We start from the raw sequence: 21,119 nt of genomic DNA, 5'->3' as shown, positions 1-21,119 counted from the left end.
TAACAAAACTATTTGACATAGAAACCACCAGATTTCCGTTGTTTAAAAAAAACGTTTTTTTATTAATGATGAAATGATGATGAATATGAATAACTTTCCACTCATAACGCCAAAGAGGGCACTTTTGGTCATTGACTGCAGGAAAGGGCTACATGTGTTTCCTTCAAAGCTTCCATCTCTCCTTAATTGCATCAATTGCTTTGTGTTCATGACTAGCCCAAGAGAGACCTGTCCCATGGGCCTAAGAGAGAAAGACGTCTATACCTTGCTGATAATGCACTGCAAGTGTCTGGGACATTAACACCAGTTACAGCTTGTCTCAGATGATAGTGTTTTGAGAAAGTTGTTTTTCAGGGAATCGTCTTACATCCGCATTAATCACATCTACACACGGCAGTAGTGTACCTGTCAACTCAATCACTTAAAGAGTGCCTTGGGACCACCACTGGAAACAACCACCGTCAGAGTGTCAGATGTGCCACAACAATCCTGTCAGTGACTATTGTATTCAGGGTTTAAAGTCCCCGTTTACACCTGGATATCTGACCTACTTAGGAGGAAATGATCGTGTGTGCTAGAATTGAGAACTAACATAAGGAGTTGTTCAAACGTATTATTCAAATTTCTTCAAATGTAACACAAACATATGTATGTGTATATACACTCTTAGAAAAGGAGGGTGGGAGAACCATTTTTGGTTCCAAGTAGAACCCGTTTTGGTTACAGGTAGAACTCTTTTGGGTTCCATGTAAAACCCTCTGTGAAAAAAGGGTTCTACATGGAACTCTCTGTGAAAAAGAGTTCTACCTGGAACCAAAAAGGGTTCTACCTGGAACCAAACAGGGTTCTTCAAAGGGTTCTCCTGTGGTGACAGCTGATGAACCCCTTTAGGTTCTAAATAGCACCCTTGTTTTCTAAAAGTGTAGGCATAGCATAATTCTGGTCAATAAAAAGAGAAATATAGACAACATCTAAACTCTATATTACGTCAATAAAGGTTAAAACAAGAGTTATTGCCTAATACTTATTCTTTCTATGTTAATATGTGAGCAAGTCATAACTCACAAATGTCCTTTTGGCACCAAAATTATAAGGTGTGCAATGTTCTGTAAAATACGTTTGAAGACTAGGTAAATGCAGATATAGGCTAGTCATATGCACATTCATCATTATGACACTGTACTATATTCAAATATGACATTATATTTACCTAATTCGTTGGAGTCCGATGCACTCTGGTGTAGGTCATGCCGAGTTTCTCTCATCCAAGGGAAGAGATGCCTCGGTGAGAGGAAGTAAGTGGATGCACTGCACCTCTTGTCTCTGACGACTGCTTTGCCCTTGGCATGGCGGGTATCCACCGGGTCCGGGGTGCCCCATAACGGGTCAGTCGGGTACGGCGTACAGCTGATACAAGCAGAAGAGGTGACTGAACGCTGGAAGAGTGGAATCTCTCGGAATTGTGGCGCGTGGCCTCCCTCACTGTGTCCGGTGACGCATCCAGCAGGTTCGGTTGCAGTGTTGTGTTCGCCCTGTAGATGACATGGGAGAAGGGACTGGTGCTGGTCCATAGACCTAGCAGGGTGCACTTCATCAAATTCACTCTGATAAATATAACTATGGGTACGCCCTGAATGTTGGGAAGGTATGCACTTTTGCATGTTAAATATATAGCTTTTACAACGAACGTAAATGTAAAAGCTTTATGCAGAAGACTTTAAATAAGCTTTAAGACTGTATTGAATAATATTACCAGAGGGGTAAACCGTGAAGTCACGTGGGGCCGTCCTCCAATAATCGCGCGCTGGAGTTGCAAACCGTCCGAAAGGAACTTAATCGCGCTGGAGGAACCCGCTCCCATTCTTCAGGCAGCATTGCAATAAGCACGGGTTTCTTCACCTATGGATGAAAACAACTAATTAGTGTATGAAAAGTAAGAGAGGACAAGCAGTGTATGTAGGCAGTTTTAGAACGCGAGAGAGGGGAAGATGGAGGGAGAGAGAGAGAGAGAGAGAGTAAGTGAGTAAGAGATAGACAGAAAAAGAGGCACGCAACTGAACGTATCATTTGGAACTAAATATCTATTCGTTTTTTATTTACAGAGTACCAGATGGTGGGAAGAATTCGAATGGAAATCCAGCGCAATGAAAGTTGCATCGTTTTTTTAAACTTCCCCGGTAGGTTATATCAATGCTCCTTGTTGGAAACTATCGAATAAGTAGTATGTTAGCCTACTTGGATAATATCAATGCTATCGCGAGATATACACAAAAAAAAGACATTTGACTAAAATGTGTAATTTTCGTGAATGTGTTATTGTAACATGAGTGTGCTGTTTGTTGAAGTGGTATTACTATATTAAAAATGAGGACCAACCATTGTGAGTGGTATTTCTCTGGATATACAAAGCTTGGGCTTAAAACTATACTTTTGTCTATTTACTTTATTCTATTTGCTTGTGAATATGCATTCAGTTCATAGTGGTTGTATGCTAATACACTGAGTGAGGGAACCATCCAAGTGAGCAGTGCACTTATCTACTTAGATTAAAGGACTTGGAATAGATTCGAATAGAGTCAATGGGAGTGGTCAAACAAAGGCTTTTGACAATCATTGCCACACACAAAGAGAATGAGAAGACCACAAAAGAATATCGAAAATAATACTATTTTTTTTACCTCAAATGTCTGGCTACCTGCGATTACTAATCAATATCCACGTGGATGTGTTTTGCTCTGCCTAACAACATTCATATTACAGGGTATTTTTCCATTGATAAAACCCGTGTTTATGGACGGACAGACAAAGAGGGAGGAAAATGACTGGCTGGCTGGGTTATACGAACCCAACGCTATAACACCAAAGCAATAGCCTATGGACTTCAGGAACTTGCTAGTCATTTAACTTGGAGGTGTGCTGTTGCAATAATGTTTAGGCCAATGTAAATATTACAATAAAAAAATTGACTATATAGCTAGCTATAAATACCCTACCCAAACGAGCATGGTCTACAGCACGAGCCATGTAGAGATTAGGGCTCTGGTGGCTTTAAAGTGTACGTGGACTAAGGATGATATTATCAGAAAATGTTGATTAGATTCTAGGCCTACAATAATATATTTTCACTAGTATTTCTATAATATAATATAACAAATCTGTTGAGGAGAATCCGCAATAGATGTCTTCCAGCAGCACCGTGATGGATGATGCACTCTGGATCGCCTAGCCGGGACGACCCAGCATCTTCACAGCACCGCTCTGATTTAATCCCTCTTCCGTTTACCCTCCTTCTAGCCCCGCCACAAGTGTAACCTCACTCCCTGATTCATATCCTCCATTCACACGTCACACACTCACGCCAATACGTTATTTGAACATAAAGAAGGAGCATATCATGTTCTCAATATTGTTGGCTAAAACTATTTAAAGGACCTTTTTTGACGGGATCATTTAGAATAATAGAACAACAAGAATAGCACGCAGGTAGAGATAGGATTTCCGGCAACATCAAATGTTCACGGAGAGCATGCAGTTGATCATCAGGATAAACAAAATACTCCACTTGAATTTCAGCTAAATCGAGTTATGGGTCATAGTCCTATCCTAGTCATGTTCACAGCCTCATAGTAATGAGAGAGAACATAGCCTTTTCAGAATCATATAGGAGATTGGGACAAATAAGCAGACCATCTCTTATTAAACGTTAACAATAAGACGTGTGCACATACAAAAATGACATATATTCGCATTTATTTACCATATTAGGCCTACATTCAAATAGGCTACCTCTGGCCATTTCATTTGAAACTGGTATGCCTAGTATACTGTGCACAATTAAACAGGCAGGTTATACTGCGTCTATTAGAGGGAGCTCATCAGAAGACACTCCTCCTCATGCCCTTAACTTTTTCAATTGTTCTTCCCAAAATCATTCTTGTTTTAAGAACGATTTGTTATTTAGAGTACAGTGAATTGCTGTCACAGAGCTCTTCAGAGAGAGGCATTCAGTGTGCACATAGCAGGGTTCGCATTGGTGCCATTTAGGCGACATGAAATATGACTTGGTTGGGAGTGTGCGGTGAATGCGAGACGATTCATTCCAACCTGAGATACAGATGCCGATAAGGGAACTCAATAGGCCTATTTCAGCTTCATGTGCATTTAATCCACTTTTTCATTTTACTCACCCATGATCAATTTCGATATATAGACTACACATACTCAGTACAGTATTAGGATTAGGATAATTATAAGGATAACATGATTATTGTTATTATTACCATCATCATATCACTAATTTTAGCTGGAAATGAGAAATGAGAGGAAAGGAATTCAATTCCGTTTGTTTTCTTTGTTTCAAATCGTTGAACACTCGGCTGTGTTGGATATAGAATATAATCTGTGATATACTATCTCAGCAAGAACATAATTTAGCTCATCCGTGCGCCTACACCACGAATCTCCGTGAACTCTGGTTGAACCGCCCAAGTGGCAATAAATCATTTTTCTCTGTCTGCACAAAGCGCGCGCCAGTCCCTCTGGGTGTCAACCCCTTTTTCACGGCTTGGTGGCTGACACAAACAGCCGAGGAAACATTGAAAAAGTTTCGTAACGATTGAGGATTTTAACATACAATATATCATAACTCACAGCATATAGCATTTCCACTAATGTGGACTTTTTCGTGTTGACATGGCTACCATGTAGGCCTTAGCACTAGCAGCAAAATTCAGAACCCCTTTGTTCCAAAAACACTGTTCTCCACACTGCTCTTCTCAACAAAAAGCATCCATGCCCATAATGTATTTTCGGCGGACAGAGCTCGAGTCGGGCAGAGAAGAGGAGACAGAGAGCTCGTGGAAGGACGTTAATGGGCAGAGGATGTTGTCGGTTAAAACGGTGCATACAAATGGACCTGTCTCGGCAGAGCACGCGGGAGATTTATTGGCCCGGTGCCCTACATTGCTGTAAACAATTCAGAGTGAAATGAAAGGACCGGAGACTTTGCTGAGCACTGCACACTTTATACATGAGGAAAAGTAAAAGACACACATTGTCAATTTCCTTTCTTCCCAGAACACGTGTTAATGTCTTGACCTATATAAATAGGACATGTACATGCAATACACTTAGAAAAAACGGTTCCTTATAGAACCAAAAAGGTTCTATTGCGTGCTTTATGTATGGAACCCCTAAATGTTCTATGTAGAACCATTTTATGGGGTTCTTTTATCAGAACCCTAGAGGTTCTTCTTCACTAAAACAAAATGGTACCATATGGAACCCTGCATGGTGCCATTTATGAATTATGGCTACTACCATTAACCAACAATGTTTTGAGCTCAGAATATAATTTAATAAACAATTAATGAAAGCACAAATGAATACCAGCATAGTTTTTAGAATGCATTGTCATTATTTGCAAACATAGTTTGGAAATATGCATTGGTGGCCAGGCAGGTATCTCCTTGTTTGAATGATGGCCTAAGTCAACTCTGGCTGACTTCTTTACAATAACAATACAATAAAACATCAAAAATGTGTCGTCTGCTCCTTTCTCAACCCCCCCAAGCCTCACACATACATTTGAAGTCGGAAGTTAACATACACTTTGGTTGGAGTCATTAAAACTTATTTTTCAACCACTCCACAAATTTCTTGTTAACAAACTATAGTTTTGGCAAGTCGGTTAGGACATCTACTTTGTACATGACACAAGTCATTTTTCCAACAATTGTTTACAGATTATTTCACTTATAATTCACTGTATCACAATTCCAGTGGGTCAGAGGTTTACATACTAAGTTGACTGTGCCTTTAAACTGCTTGGAAAAATCCAGAAAATGATGCCAAGGCTTTAGAAGCTTCTGATAGGCTAATTGACATCATTTGAGTCAATTGGAGGTGTACCTGTGGATGTATTGCAAGGCCTACCTTCAAACTCAGTGCCTCTTTGCTTGACATCATGGGAAAATCAAAAGAAATCAGCCAAGACCTCAGAAAAGAAATTGTAGAACTCCACAAGTCTGGTTCATCCTTGGGAGCAATTTCCAAATGCCTGAAGGTACCACATTCATCTGCACAAACAATAGCATGCAAGTATAAACACCATGGGACCACACAGCTGTCATACCGCTGAGGAAGGAGACGCATTCTGTCTCCTAGAGATGAACGTATTATGGGGCGAAGAGTGCAAATCTATCCCAGAACAACAGCAAATAACCTTGTGAAGATGCTGGAGGAAACAGGTATGAAAGTATCTATATCTACAGTAAAACGAGTCCAAATCAACATAACCTGAAAGGCCGCTCAGCAAGGAACAGCCACTGCTCCAAAACCGCCAGACAAAATCCAGACTACGGTTTGCAAATGCACTTTTTGGAGAAATTTCCTCTGGTCTCATGAAACAAAAATAGAACTGTTTGGCCATAATGACCATTGTTATGTTTGGAGTAAAAAGGGGGAGGCCTGCAAGCCGAAGAACACCCCCCCCCCAACTGTGAAGCACAGGGGTGGCAGCATCATGTTATGGGGGTGCTTTGCTGTAGGAGGGACTGGTGCACTTCACAAAATAAATGGCATCATGAGAAGGAAAATTACGTGGATATATTGAAGCAACATCCTAAGACATCAGTCAGGAAGTTAAAGCTTGGTCGCAAATGGGTCTTCCAAATGGACAATGACCCCAAGCATATATCCAAAGTTGTGGCAAAATGGCTTAAGGACAACAAAGTCAAGGTATTGAAGCAGCCATCACAAAGCCCTGACCTCAATCCTATAGGAAATTTGTGGGCAGAACTGAAAAAGCGTGTGTGAGCAAGGAGGCCTACAAACCTGACTCAGTTACACCAGCTCTGTCAGGAAGAATGGGCAAAAATTCACCCAACTTATTGTGGGAAGCTTGTGGAAAGCAACCCGAAATGTTTGACCCAAGTTAAGCAATTTAAAGGCAATGCTACCACCTACTATTTGCATGTATGAAACGTCTGACCCACTGGGAATGTGATGAAAGAAATAAAAGCTGAAATAAATCATTCTCTCTACTATTATTCTGACATTTCACATTCTTACAATAAAATGGCGATGCTAACTGACCTAAGACAGGGAATTTTTTAAATGTCAGGAATTGTGACAAACTGAGTTTAAATGTATTTGGCTAAGGTGCATGTAAACTTCCGAGTTGATCTGTATATACTGTACATGTAGGTAGAGTTATTAAAGTGACTTATGCATAGATAATAACAGAGGGGAGCAGAGTAAAAGAGGGTGGGAGGCATAGCCTGGATAGCCATTTGATTAGACGTTCAGTAGTCTTACGGCTTGGGGGTAGAAGCTGCTTAGAAGCCTCTTGGACCTAGACTTGACGCTCCGGTACCGCTTGCCGTGTGGTAGCAGAGAGAACAGTCTATGACTAGGGTGGCTGGAGTCTTTGACAAGTTTTATGGCCTTCCTCTGACACCGCCTGGTATAGAGGTCCTGGATGGCAGGAAGCTTGGCCACAGTGATGTACTGGACTGTGCGCACTACCCTCTGTAGTGCCTTGCAGTCGGATGCCGAGCAGTTGCCATACCAGGCAGTGATACAACCAGTCTGGATGGCCTCGATGGTGCAGCTGTAGAACCTTTTGAGGATCTAAGGACCCATGCCAAATTTGTTCAGTCTCCTGAGGGGATTTGTCGTGGCCTCTTCACGACTGTCCTGGTGATGTGGACACCAAAGAACTTGAAGCTCTGTAGTGGAGGCACCTGCTCCACTACAGCCCTGTCGATGTGAATGGGGGCGCGCTCGGTCCTCCTTTTCCTGTAGTCCACAATCATCGCCTTAGTCTTAATCACGTTGAGGGAGAGGTTTTTGTCCTTGCACCACACGGTCAGGTGTCTGTCCTCCTCCCTATATGCTGTCTCGTCGTTATTGATGACCAGGCCTACCACTGTTGTGTCATCGGCAAACTTAATGATGGTGTTGGAGTCATGCCTGGTCGTGCAATCATGAGTGAACAGGGAGTACAGGAGGGGACTGAGCACACACTCCTGAGGGGCCCACGTGTTGAGGATCAGCGTGGCGGATTTGTTGTTACCTACCCTTACCACCTGGGGGCGGCCCATCAGAATTTCCAGGACCCAGTTGCAGAGGGAGGTGCTTAGTGCTAAGGTCCTTAGCTTAGTGATGAACTTTGAGGGCAACGCTGAGCGCTGAGCTGTCGTCAATGGTATAGCATTCTCACATAGGTGTTCCTTTTGTCCAGGTGTGAAAGGGTAGTGTGGAGTACACTAGAGATTGCATCATCTGTGAATCTGTTGGGGCGGTATGCAAATTGGAGTGGGTCTCAGGATTCTGGGATAATGGTGTTGATGTGAGCCATGACCAGCCTTTCAAAGCTCTTCATGCCTACAGACGTGAGTGTATGAATCAGTAGTCATTTAGGCAGATTACAAGTGCCTTGCAAAAGTATTCATTGGCTATTTTTCCTATTTTGTTGCAATACAACCTGTCTTTTAAATTGATTTTTATTTGGAGTTCATGTATTGGACAAACACAAAATAGTCCAAATTGGTCAAGTGAAATTTAAAAAAATTCCAAACGGAATTGTGGTGCGTGCATATGTATTCACCTCCTTTGCTATGAAGCCCCTAAATAAGATCTGGTGCAACCAATTACCTTCATAAGTCTCATAATTAGTTAAGTAAAGTCCACCTATGTGCAATCTAAGTGTCACATGATCTCAGTATATATATACCTGCTCTGAAGGGCCCCAGAGTCTGCAACACCATTATGCAAGGGGCAAGACCAAGCAAGCGACACCATGAAGACCAAGGAGCTCTCAAACAGGCCGGAGAAAATATCCAAAACTTTAAACACCCCATGGAGCACCATTAAATCCATTAATTAAAAAATGGAAAGAATCTGGCACCACAACAAACCTGCCAAGAGAAGGCCTCCCACCAAAACTCAGGCAAGGAGGGCATTAATCAGAGAGGCAGAATTGAAGCAATGATGGATGGCGCTAAATACAGGGAAATCCACGAGGGGAACCTGTTTCAGTCTCCCAGAGATTTGAGACTGGGAAGGAGGTTCACCTTCCAGCAGGACAATGACCCTAAGCATACTGCTAAAGCAACACTTGAGTGGTTTAAGGGGAAACACAATGTCTTGGAATGGCCTAGTCAAAGCCCAGACCTCAATCAACTTGAGAATCTGTGGTATGACTTAAAGATTGCTGAACACCAGCAGAACCCATCCAACCTGAAGGAGCTGGAGCAGTTTTGCCTTGAAGAATGGGAAAAAAATCCCAGTGGCTAGATGTGCCAAGCTTATAGAGACATACCCCAAGAGACTTTCAGCTGTAATTGCTAAGAAAGATAGCTCTACAAAGTATTGATTTTGGTGGGGGGTAAATAGTTATGCACGCTCAAGTTTTCCGTTTTTTTTTGTCTTATTTCTTGTTTGTTTCACAATTAGAAACATTTTGCATCTTCAAAGTGGTAGGCATGTGAGTGTGTAAATCAAATGATACAAACCCCCCAAAAATCTATTTTAATTCCAGGTTGTAAGGCAACAAAATAGGAAAAATGCCAAGGGGGGTGAATATTTTCGTAAGCCACTGTACCTTAGTGTTATTGGGCACAGGGACTATGGTGGTCTGCTTGAGACATGTTTGTATTATAGACTCAGACAGGGAGAGGTTGAAAATGTCGGTGAAGACACTTGACAGTTGGTCAGCAGATGCTCGGAGTACACGTCCTGCTAATCTGTCTGGCCCATCGGCCTTGTGAATGTTGACCTGTTTAAAGGTCTTACTCACATCGGCTGCGGAGAGTGTGATCACACAGTCGTCCGGAACAGCTGGTGCTCTCATGCATGTTTCAGTGTTTCTTGACTCGAAGCGAGCATAGAAGTAATTTAGCTTGTCTGGTAGGCTCATGTCACTGGGAAGCTCTTGGCTGCACTTCCCTTTGTAGTCTGTATTAGTTTGCAAGCCCTGCCACATCCGACAAGCGTCAGAGCCGGTGTAGTACGATTCAATCTTAGTCCTGTATTGACACTTTGCCTGTTTGATGGTTCGTCGGAGGGAATAGCGGGATTTCTTATAAGCTTCCGGGTTAGAGTCCCGCTCCTTGAAAGCGGCAGCTCTACCCTTTAGCTCAGCGCGGATGTTGCCTGTAATCCATGGCTTCTGGTTGGGGGTATGTCACTGTGGGGATGATGTCATCGATGCACTTATTGATGAAGCCAGTGACTGATGTGGTGTACTCCTCAATACCATTGGAAGAATCCCGGAACATATTCCAGTCGGTGCTACCAAAACAGTCCTGTAGTTTAGCATCGGCTTCATCTAACCACTTTTTTATTGACGAGCCACTGGTGCTTCCTCCTTTCAATTTTGCTTGTAATGCAGGATTCAGTAGGATAGAATTATGGTCCGATTTGTCAAATGGAGGGCGAGGGAGAGCTTGAAGAATTCTAAAAATAATAATGTGCAAAGATCTTATAGACTTACCCAGAAAGACCTACAGCTGTAATTCCTGCCAAAGGTGATTCTAACATGCATTGACTGAGGGGTGTGAATACTTATGTAAATGAATACATGTTTATTTTTTTTTTACATTTTCACTTTCTCATTATGGGGTATTGTTTGTAGAGTGGGGAGGAAAAAATAAATGGAATAAATGTTTTATTCAGTGTGTAACACAACAAAATGTAGAATAACTCAAGGGGTTTGAATACTTTCTGAAGGCACTGTAGAACCTTTTACCGTGTGGCACTGTAGAACCTTTTTTTGTAAAAGGTTATTTTATCTTGTCCAAAGAACCAAAAGGTTCTAGGCTTTTTCTAAGACTGTAGACTGAACCATAGCCATTGGCTTCAACTCCTAACAATAATAACCCATTAAAACGACAGATTAAAAGTGAAACTGGCTATTTTGTCTTTCTTGGCCAACATATATCCTTAGTTTCTGGACATACATTTCCATGAACATTTGAGTAAATTAACATGTTGGTTTGTGTCCAATATAGACATAAAACACTACTTTTCAGTTGTATCTCCCTCTCTAGGGCCTATACCATAAACTGAACAACCAGTTATTTCAGAAGAGTGCTTCTGGGAGTGAAATATTGTTACAATAACCCCATGCACTTGGATATCGGCCATGGCCAAAGGACCTCCAATCTCTAGAACGGATGGAAGTTCTATATTACGTAGTATTTTTGGATTGATTCTCTGCCAATACGTTCCAACAGTAGGCTAATATAACTTCTAAAACTGTTATGTTCCATTTCTCAAAACACATGATACCTACACAGTATACTGCAGTGAACTGTTACCAGTTTGCATCTGAGCATCACAATCTCATTATTCCCTAAAATGTCCAGGTGGGGCAATATACTGTGCATCAATAATGACTACATTTGTTATGGAATATTTTCATGATTCCTGTATCTGCTACAATGCAATTGGACCCATCGAGTTCTGCAATAATGCCATAGTTTTGATCCTACAGAAATACATTTTCGCCTACACTCAGCAAATGCAACCTTGTAGTCCAACCAGGCAGATTGTTCAAGATGGACTTGTCCCGAAGACATCGGTAAATGCCTTCTAAACCGGCCACTAGGGGCAACACGGAGCGCTATTACCATAGGCTTGGTGTTATGGACAGGCGTGGCGGATGGGCATAATCCCATGACTTCGGATCAGATGGTCTTGTGTCCAATCCCAGTGGTAGACAATCATTTTATTTTATATTTGTTTTAACCCTATATCAAACCTTAACCCTTAACTGAACCATTCGGAATGAATGCCTGAATTGAACGTTTTAACCCAATCCAAAGCCTCAACCTCTCACCTGATTTAATGGACCTGCATAGACTTGGAGAGCTGACAAGAACAGATGGCTGCTGAGAATTATACAATACCTTGGAAATGTATGTTACTTGTCCAGAGAAATACATTTAATCAAATTCATATTAAACGTCTGTTGGGTATACTAGTGAAGACAAGAAGTTATGAGTAGCTCACTTGGTATTGCAACTAATCACTCTCCCTTTATCATTTAGGCAGCAGTCCAGTGCATTCAGTCCATCTCTGACATTGATCCATGTCTCATATAGACCAATACTTGGACACTTGTCTACCAGGGACTGAAACTTAGGTAAAATGCTATATTACGTTATACTAATATCTATAAATACTTTATAAGTAACTGCAGTAGGCCTAATTACAACTGTTAAATGTAGCATATGTTATGATGTTTATAAAGGAATAACCATAATTGTATTGACAACTTTTAAGTCCCTATACTTTTTAAATATTGAGCCTTGGATGGCAACTTTTCTACTTGTAAATAATTAATTAATAATAGATTTGAGAATCAATTCACCACACACACACGCACGCACACACACACACACACACACACACACACACACACACACACACACACACACACACACACACACACACACACACACACACACACACACACACACACACATAGATGCCCATAAGCACACAGGCCAGACATGGTGCATCTGCCCCTCTGGGGGTGAACGGACAGACTAGATTTACGGATTTATTACACACCCTCCTTAATTAAGTCTGGTCAATGTGAGAGTGAGCAGCCTTATTTCCCTTATCCCTGGAACATGAGATTTCACCCCTGTTTCAACTCAGCGCCTTCATGCAGCTGCCATGACTGCTGTATAAACAGACTATCAGTGGTGGAAAAAGTACTCCGTTTTCATACTTGAGTAAAAGTAAAGAAACCTTAATAGAAAATGACTCAAGTAGAAGTGAAAGTCACACAGTAAAATACTACTTGAGTAAAAGTCTAAAAGTATTTGGTTTTAAATCTACTTAAGTATCGAAAGTAAATGTAGTTGCTAAAATATACTTAAGTATCAAAAGTAAAAGTAAAAGTAGGAATAAGTAGAAATGCATTATATTAAGCAAACCAGATGCACAATTTTCACACTCCAACACCAAGACAACATTTAAAAACAAAGCATTTGTTATTAGTGAGTCCTCCAGATCAGAGGCAGTGGGGATGACCTGGGATGTTCTCTTGATAAGTGTGCGAATTGGACCATTTTCTGTCCTGCTAAGCATTCAAAATGTAAAGAGTACTTGTGGGTGTCAGGGAGAATATATGGCGTAAAAAGAACATTATTTTCTTTAGGCATGTAAGTGAAGTGAAAGTCAAAGTTGTCAAAAAATACTACACCATCCCCATCACAATAGCCTGGAGTCAGACCTTTCATTAAAAAATTAATTGGTTGAAGAAGACACTCATCTTGAACAAGGGAGAGATGTTTTTGTAGCCATAGTAATTTACGAATATAAATCTACAAATATTACCACAAAGATCATCATAACAGTTTTTTGGGGTGGGGATTTCGGATATATGATTTCCACTTCTTTTAACAAGTTTATTTTCGTGGTTCCGTCCGCCAAGAGAGTGTGAGAGAGAAAGATGCCTTGCCAGAGGCCTGCCATAAATCAATGTTGCAAAGTGGAATGTTCGCCTGCATTCCCCGGAATCATATGGAGAGAAACATTCTCAATATTCTCTAAAGACTTCGAAGAGACAAGATTCACAATGGCTTAGCTTTTGCAGGAATGTTATCAAATAATTAGGCCTTACACTCCAAAAATATAGGCGACATTTGTACAAAATGCAGCATATTCTTTATTTACTTTTTGGGAATTCATCACACCAATTGAAATACACGAAGCTAAACAATTAAACAATTCAACAAATACAAAATAATTCTGAAAAGACAGGTCTTAGCCTGTAGCTACAAATAAAACATTACATCTGAACTAGTGCGTAATTGCTTTACATTTAAACCCATAGTGTTTAATCTACTTTCAGATGTATTTATATGACCAGTATCTGGCTATATAATCTACTTTCAAACTAGCATTCTTCGTAATGACATAAACATGTAGATTGGATTGAAAGCTGCAACTCGTAAGTAAGCTTTCAAATCAAGTTGAAAATACATTAGGTTGCGGCTAAGGTCTGTGAATTGACAACTTCGATTGTTTAAATCACAAGAAAATAACTTGAAAAAGTTCATTTCCTCCATAATTTCTGTGCTGTATCAATAATATTTTCTTTCAATGACCGTGTACTGTACGTGTTTTCGTCCTCGGCCTATTGGAGCACCCTATGGGCTATGTCCGATTAATGAAAATTACAATCAGATATAACGGTTTTTTTTGTGTTGCTGCTTGTGTTTACTCAAATAATATTGAACAACGTGAAAATAAACGTACTGTCACACATAACCTCTGTGCAACCCCTACTCTCAAATATCTCCAGGGCACAAAATGTCAGGTGAGGTGGCTTTATGGAGATGCTGATAAATGGTACAATTACTGTTCGATAGCACGTGAAAGCTGTTCATCGCTTACAGAACTGTTGTGTGTAAGCGTCCTGTTTGCTACAACATATTTGTGCCATGGACCACAGTAACTGCATAGGTTTGATATATGTTTTAGGGGCAAATCAAGGCATAGGCCTATATCTAAAATCGTGAATTACATGTTATGATCACAAGCCATTTTAAAACGGTTTCAATGTCGAATAATTCTAAGAGGTCCGACTGAACGTCAATGATCTAAATATAGTTACAAATGGTGTAATTACAAGTGACCACTCTCGTACACATCTACACCTAACCCATATAACATCTAACCAGCACAGGTTGAAGAATCTCTACTGAGTGTGATGCATGCTGCCGTGGTGTGGTTTAATTCATGTATTCGTATAGGCCCCACTTCGACGACAGGTCGTAACAGACCAGTACATAGTAAATCAGTGAACTGCAAAGAGAGGTACACGAGGTACAAAAGCTTCTAATAAAATACACCATGTGGCTGTATAACTTCACACACCTGCACAGTGCACTGCGTGACCATTCACTTCAGACCGTCGTCCATCGTATATATTGGGGGATTCAGTCCTGTCCTGGTGGAGCATTCTATCATTGTCTCCATGAATGCCCACAAGTTGAAGACGTGCATTTCTTGTATAATATTGTCATTATTTGAGCTTTATCAAGGTAGGTGTTAAAATGTAGATGAAATATTATACGCTCAAATTAGGCTAGATGCCTGGACTGATCTCTTGCAGAATCAGTTTTGTAAATCAATGCTTTCGTTCGTGGTTGTTCGTAGCCTCACACTGTTAACACATGTACTTAATTTTGTGATTAACTGACTTAAGAACTTAAGAACGTTTATTTAAATTTTTGGGAGCATGAATCAAATACATGACTTGGATTGAAATACATTAAATGGTTAATTTAGGCCTACAATGCAAGAGCAAATGTCCACATAAACGTAGCCTATATATTTGTCTATATAATATTCATTCCAAAAGTAACGTTTACCCGTAATGATATTGAAGCTGTTATGCACCAAGATGGATGCATTTTCACAAATATACAACGTTTTCCCATGCAGAATCCTATAAATTGTAATAATGCATTCGACATGAGCAGGCCTAACACTCACATGCATACGGATCAGAAGCTCCAAAGTCACCACTTGGAAGTCCCTCAAATGTGTAAGATGTCCAAGGGGGCTAGGTCCTACACAATGGAAGAGAAGTGGCCGACAGTTCACCGCACTCTCGGGTCACCACTGAGAGCAACAAAAGAGTAACACATTCAGAGGTGCCCTTCCACCGGCCCCTCAATGGGCCCCGAGCAGAAAAACCCACAAAGGCCAGCGCACTGACGAAGCCACGTAAGGACGGGGTACCACCTACGAGGGCACACACAGAAGGTACACGTATAGAGAGCCAGTCAGGTCACAGGGGTTGCAAAGGTCGGCCATCCCGGCTGAAACGGACCTAATGGGACAGAAAATGTGCCCTCCGACTGAACTCGGCCTTCTCGCGGTTCGTCCCCAACTTCAATAAAGTACCTTTTCAGCCTCGCGACATGGAGGCGACAGGTTTTAGAAAGAGATTGGAGGGATGCTGAGACTGTGGAGTAGCTACACATTCTCTCAACTGTCAAGGGCCCGGTTTCTCAAAGCATTTTAAGGCTAAGTTCATAATTATCCTTAAAATGCTTTTGGGAAAACGGGCCCTGGCAGCTACATAAAGGCTCCTGGAATTCGGCAAGGTGTTAAGTTTCATTTTTGTCCCTGGTAGTTTTATTTCGTAAAGTTGCTAGTTAGTGAGTTGGGTTTATTTCTTTGTGAGGGAGGCTGTTGCCAAATTAATATATTCAGTCCCAAATCATTTTACTCTGCGGCGTTAAGATTGATGGTTCAGAATAGACTACATCTCCCCTTTGTGATCGTCTGCCCCCCCATCTAGCAAGCCGTTTTATAATTTCTATTCAAGTCACACATTTTAATAATCTATCAAATGCTTGCGCTCTTTTCAAACGTGGCATGTTTTACACCACATTTTGAGCAGGATAAGAAAAAGTTATTCCACAAAATGAAAGAATTTTTTGGAAAACTGTTAACTGAACGGTCTTTTTCATCATTGCACAATATGAGAAATTGCACAATATGAGTAGCCTATGTATTACTAGAGTTGCATGGTGACAATAAATCCACAACACTGCCATATAGGCCTATGGAAAATCCCGCCACGATACTTTTGCAGTGTCGGCTACTTACCAAGCGCAGAGGTGACGATGACGTTGCTCGAGCGCCACTTTTTAAAAGCATACTCTTCACTTTGACCGGGGAGGTCTCAGGGCCCAACAGACATAGGCTATTTTTATAATGACAATCTCAGAAAACTAACATTCCATTTTATATCTGTAGAACTGATTGCATATTGAGAAGGCCTGTGTGCATGCATATAAAAAACTATTATCAAATTATTGTTTGTTTTTTACAAGATATTCTATGAAAATCTGAGGCAATGCTCGTGGATATGATCCTAGTATGATATTGTGTAAACTATAGTATACTTTATTGTCCACGATAAGGCCCCATAATCTGACTTCAAGTTATTGACTTTATTAGAAGACAAGAAAAACAACCTGTAATTGGGGCAAAGGGGGAATTAATAGCAACCCATACCATCAACACAAATGATTATTTGGTCATATTTTGACAATATGATACTGATTTGCAGAGTTATATGCAGCAATAGGTTCAGTAATGAGCAGGAAACAGGGCTCCAGAAAGTCAGGCACTGGCCTATTCTACAGAGGGAGTCTGGTTGAGGGCCTGGTTGAATGGCTTGCCATGTTAATTGAATGTCCTTGAGACTAATGAGCTAGCATGTAGGGTAGGACGCATGCAGCCAGGCTATAACCCTTTATTTGGAATAGAATCATTGATTATGATTGGATTAGGGATTAGGTCTATTGTGGAGTATTAGAAATTAAGGGGGAATATGAATGGTGAATCTGATACACATGCCAACCTCGAGATCGTTGCAAACGGACAACTTTGCCAAACAAATGTTTAATTCTTTGTTAGGCTGAACTATAAAAGAAATACAGTACTTGGTCAATTGTGACTTTCATAACATTTTGAAATAACGTTCACCACATCATAGGATGAGCTTCTGTTATCAAAATAAATTACACTTGGCCTCGATTGGTCATGAATAAAATCCATCCAAACATGAAAAAAAAACTAGTAGACATTCACTGTTTTATTGACCAATATGATTATCACAAATACACTAAACTCTGTTTATTGCATTTTACAATAACCTGCTAAACACAACGTAAACACCACAAACTAAATTGTAATTCAAAATCCTGTTTTTGAAACACACGAGGTAATTCACCTTGCAAGATCGATGTTCCCATCGGGATGTTCCAGCATTTTTACCAAAAATAACTATGATAATAATGATATTCTTCCAGTGTTCCGCTTAAAATAAATAAATTGTGCATTTCACCTTGGGCAGCAGGGCAAACGAATGGCCCACCATAACATTTAGATCAAATGTAGGCCTACATTTGTTTTCCTTCATTCAAAACATTTTCTCATAAAAACATCATTTTGATTCAGCATGAAATAACTTAAACCCTGTGTCGCGTAAAAAGAATCCATCGGTATTCGCATAAATCCATGCTATATAACATGCATTTTATATAACTTTGGACTTAAATGAAACCACACAAATAGCTACGAAAACAAAATATATTCTATATGACTGATTATTTTATTCTATAAATAATCAGTCATTTCTCTATCTCCCTTCTTGAAGTGTTTTTGTGTTTTGTTTTGTTCGCCTTATAACGTTGTAATATCCTCGCCATCCTCTCCTCCGGAAAGTTCATTTGGAATAATGGCACCAGTGGCCGAGGAAGTGGCGACAGCGCCGGTTGATGAGGTTGTGTTGGACCCGGAGGATACGCCCGTGGTGGAGGATCTCACTTTGGTGTTAGGAAGCCTATGGTCTTTTTTCCACTTCATCCTGCGGTTCTGAAACCAAATTTTGATTTGTCGTTCGGAGAGAACCAATGTATGAGCTATCTCAATGCGCCTCCGCCGAGTTAAATAGCGGTTATAGTGGAACTCCTTCTCCAATTCTAAGACCTGCTGTCGAGTGTAGGCTGTCCTAGACCGCTTGGAATCCGCTCCATTGTAATTCGGGTTCGCTGGAAAAGGGGAGAAGTATATAGAAAGAAAGAAAAGCAGGGAAGGAGGGAGTAAACAAGAGTGTCCTCAACTGGGATATATGATGGGAATGGGCAGAATAAATGGCTAGATATGGTAGTTCTGGTGTGAGAAAGAATCTAAATGGGAAGTTAAGAACTTGTCTATCTCTCTGTAATTAGGGGACACTCACATCCAAGTATGCGCTAAATTATTAATGCAAGATTACAAAGCGCAGTCTTTTTTCTTTCGTTTAATCTCTCCCCCTCTTCTCTCCATCGCGCACATAGGCTACATAACAGCAGAAGCCACATGGTGATACGGCTGCCAAGAGTATACCTCGGCTATAAAATTTATGGTGGGTGTAATTACCGACGCGGAGTCGTAAATCCGCCTCAATTGTGCCATTTCAAAAGCTTCTCCCCTATCGTAGCAGGGGCTGGGAAGGAGATGGGAGTTAGAGGCACCGATAAAGGGAAGGAACGGAGGAGAGAGGAGGAGAGAGTGGAGAGAGAGAGAGAAAAGACAAACACAGAGACAAGTTGCCTACCAGTGCTGATGTGAATTTTCTTCATCCATGGGTATACCACGGGCTGCTTGGAGGAGGCTGAGCTGTTTGGATGCTCCGGTGTAGCTTGGTTGCAGGCGGAGGATGCAGCCGGTGGGGTGGTGGGGGACATGGGTAGCTGTGGGGTCTCACATGAGGCTGGCTGCCCTTTCCCTGCAAGCAGGTGCGCAGTATGGGGTAGTCCATGTCCACTTTGCGTGTCAGGTTCAGGGATGCTTGCACAGTTATATTGGCGCTCTTGGTAGCTCGCCCGCGGAGGGTATAACTCCTGATGGTGATGCTGGTAACCAGAGCCAGGGTCCCTTGCGCGGCTGTAATATTCGGGGCTGTGGTCGGGGATATAGCTGTTTTGTGAATATTCCTCGCATGGAGGAAATTTCGGATCAATGTAGGTAGAGTCCATCAAATACGAGCTCATGATCATTAATTTCTGGAGTGGAAAATAATTTTTCTAGCTTTGTCGTTTTTCTGCTCCATAAAGCCCTCCTACTTGCGAGCAGCCCTGTAAAGTTACTTTTACCACGTGACCCCACGGCCCAATAGCAGAGTGAGAGGTAGTCCCCGGATAAGGAACCAAAGGTTTTCGAACGTACCTTTGGTCGCCATTGTGGGCATCATCTCTCTCTCTCTCTCTCTCTCGCTCTCTCTCTCTCTTTCTCTCGCTGTCTCTCTCTCTCTCACGCCATTTGTGTCACCAATGCAAATGATCAAAACAAACACCTCTTATGTGAAGTGTACCCTGTCATTACAGTTCTATTATTATTATTGTGATCATCAGTATCATTATTATCCAGAAATAGAAATGGAGGTAGAGTGATATATGTGAACGGATAATCGCACGCAAAATCTCAATAACAATTGGGTTGCTTACTGCAAGTAAAACAGCGGCAGGATTACCTCATTCACAAAAATAAAGGCAACCCTATCTAAGAATATCCGGCTGCTGCCTTCAAACAGTCCATGAACGTTCGCGTAAATCGTACATGTTATGCAGACGTTCCAGTTCCAACTAAGCGAGAGTTTTTGAAATTAGAATTGGGCCTAACTCAGGAGAAAGAGGACACCAGAGGTACACCAAATTAGTATACCAGTATACATGAGCTTTTTAGGTAACAACAACATCACGAAGTATACTGAAGTACAAGTACACATGTAATACTTTGCATTTGAATTACTTTCAAACACGGTCAAACACATCTCACTGCTTTAAAATAGTATTACGTAGATGCTAATGATAATGCAATTATCACTGACATTATGGTTGAATTATTGCAGTATGAATTTATACCTTTCTCCGTCGCGTTCTCTTTCTCTCTCTGGGTATGTACAGGTCCATACATTTGAATAAGACACTACATAAGTATGACATGGTGATCCAACTAGTAAACAAATCAGTGTTACGTTACTCTGAAATGAGTCTCAGGGAGGTGTTTTGTCCATCGTGGCTTCATCTTCTTCAACACAAGTGGCTGTCTAAGTGCACGTGTATAGGTTATTCATTTGACATCAGCCCTAGCATGCGGAGCAAATAACATCATCCATTACAACCCCCCCCCCCCCCCCCCCATACACTGTTGTGTTCAGAAAAGTAAATCATTGCAGATAAAGCTGTCCATTTTGAGTGGTATCACTTGCCACAGATGCGTTACAGGCGCAATTATACTGTAATTAACTGTTGGCCAAATGTATTCGTGTTTTGTATTCCATCCTTTAAATTATGCACGAGACCACATTATCACAGGACAGTAGGCCTACACATAATCAGTCTGTGAACTTTATGGCTCAATAGACTAATAATAAAAACGAATAATAATAATAATAAAATACATCTAGAATAAATCTAGCCTACTACGACAGGGATGGATTATAAGAACATGAGAAGGATCAGAACACGAGGTCAATCACCTGCTTGCTAATCAGCGTCTAAATTCGAGGTAGTGGTCTTCTTTTAGTC

The 21,119-nt window shown here is 41.0% G+C and overlaps 2 protein-coding genes across 4 annotated transcripts in view; both read right to left on the bottom strand.

The window, feature by feature from the left end:
* hoxc3a (homeobox C3a) overlaps window positions 1–21,119 on the bottom strand; it is a 43,457-nt gene that overhangs the window by 2,365 nt on the left and 19,973 nt on the right. For 2 of the 3 annotated variants that reach the window (XM_020460049.2, XM_031803793.1), the window contains exons 3-4: window positions 1,754–1,899; window positions 1,211–1,532 (exon numbers count right to left, since the gene is read on the bottom strand). In XM_020460049.2, the coding sequence (XP_020315638.1) occupies window positions 1,211–1,532; window positions 1,754–1,861 (430 nt within the window). In that variant the 5' untranslated portion in view covers window positions 1,862–1,899. Of the gene's footprint in view, window positions 1–1,210; window positions 1,900–21,119 lie in introns of those variants that run through there. The other variant, XM_031803792.1, reaches the window with a different exon arrangement.
* Window positions 17,629–20,594, bottom strand: LOC109869796 (homeobox protein Hox-C4-like). The gene is made up of 2 exons (XM_020460054.2): window positions 19,148–20,594; window positions 17,629–18,599 (listed from the first exon to the last, which is right to left on the bottom strand). Exons 1-2 carry the CDS (start codon window positions 19,587–19,589, stop codon window positions 18,232–18,234), a joined length of 810 nt encoding a protein of 269 aa, XP_020315643.1. The 5' UTR covers window positions 19,590–20,594; the 3' UTR covers window positions 17,629–18,231.

The sequence above is a fragment of the Oncorhynchus kisutch genome, linkage group LG24, assembly GCF_002021735.2.
Source record: "Oncorhynchus kisutch isolate 150728-3 linkage group LG24, Okis_V2, whole genome shotgun sequence".
Classification (NCBI taxonomy): Eukaryota; Metazoa; Chordata; class Actinopteri; order Salmoniformes; family Salmonidae; genus Oncorhynchus; species Oncorhynchus kisutch.
Note: the sequence above shows the minus strand (reverse complement) of the source record. Positions and strands in the feature narration are given on the sequence as shown.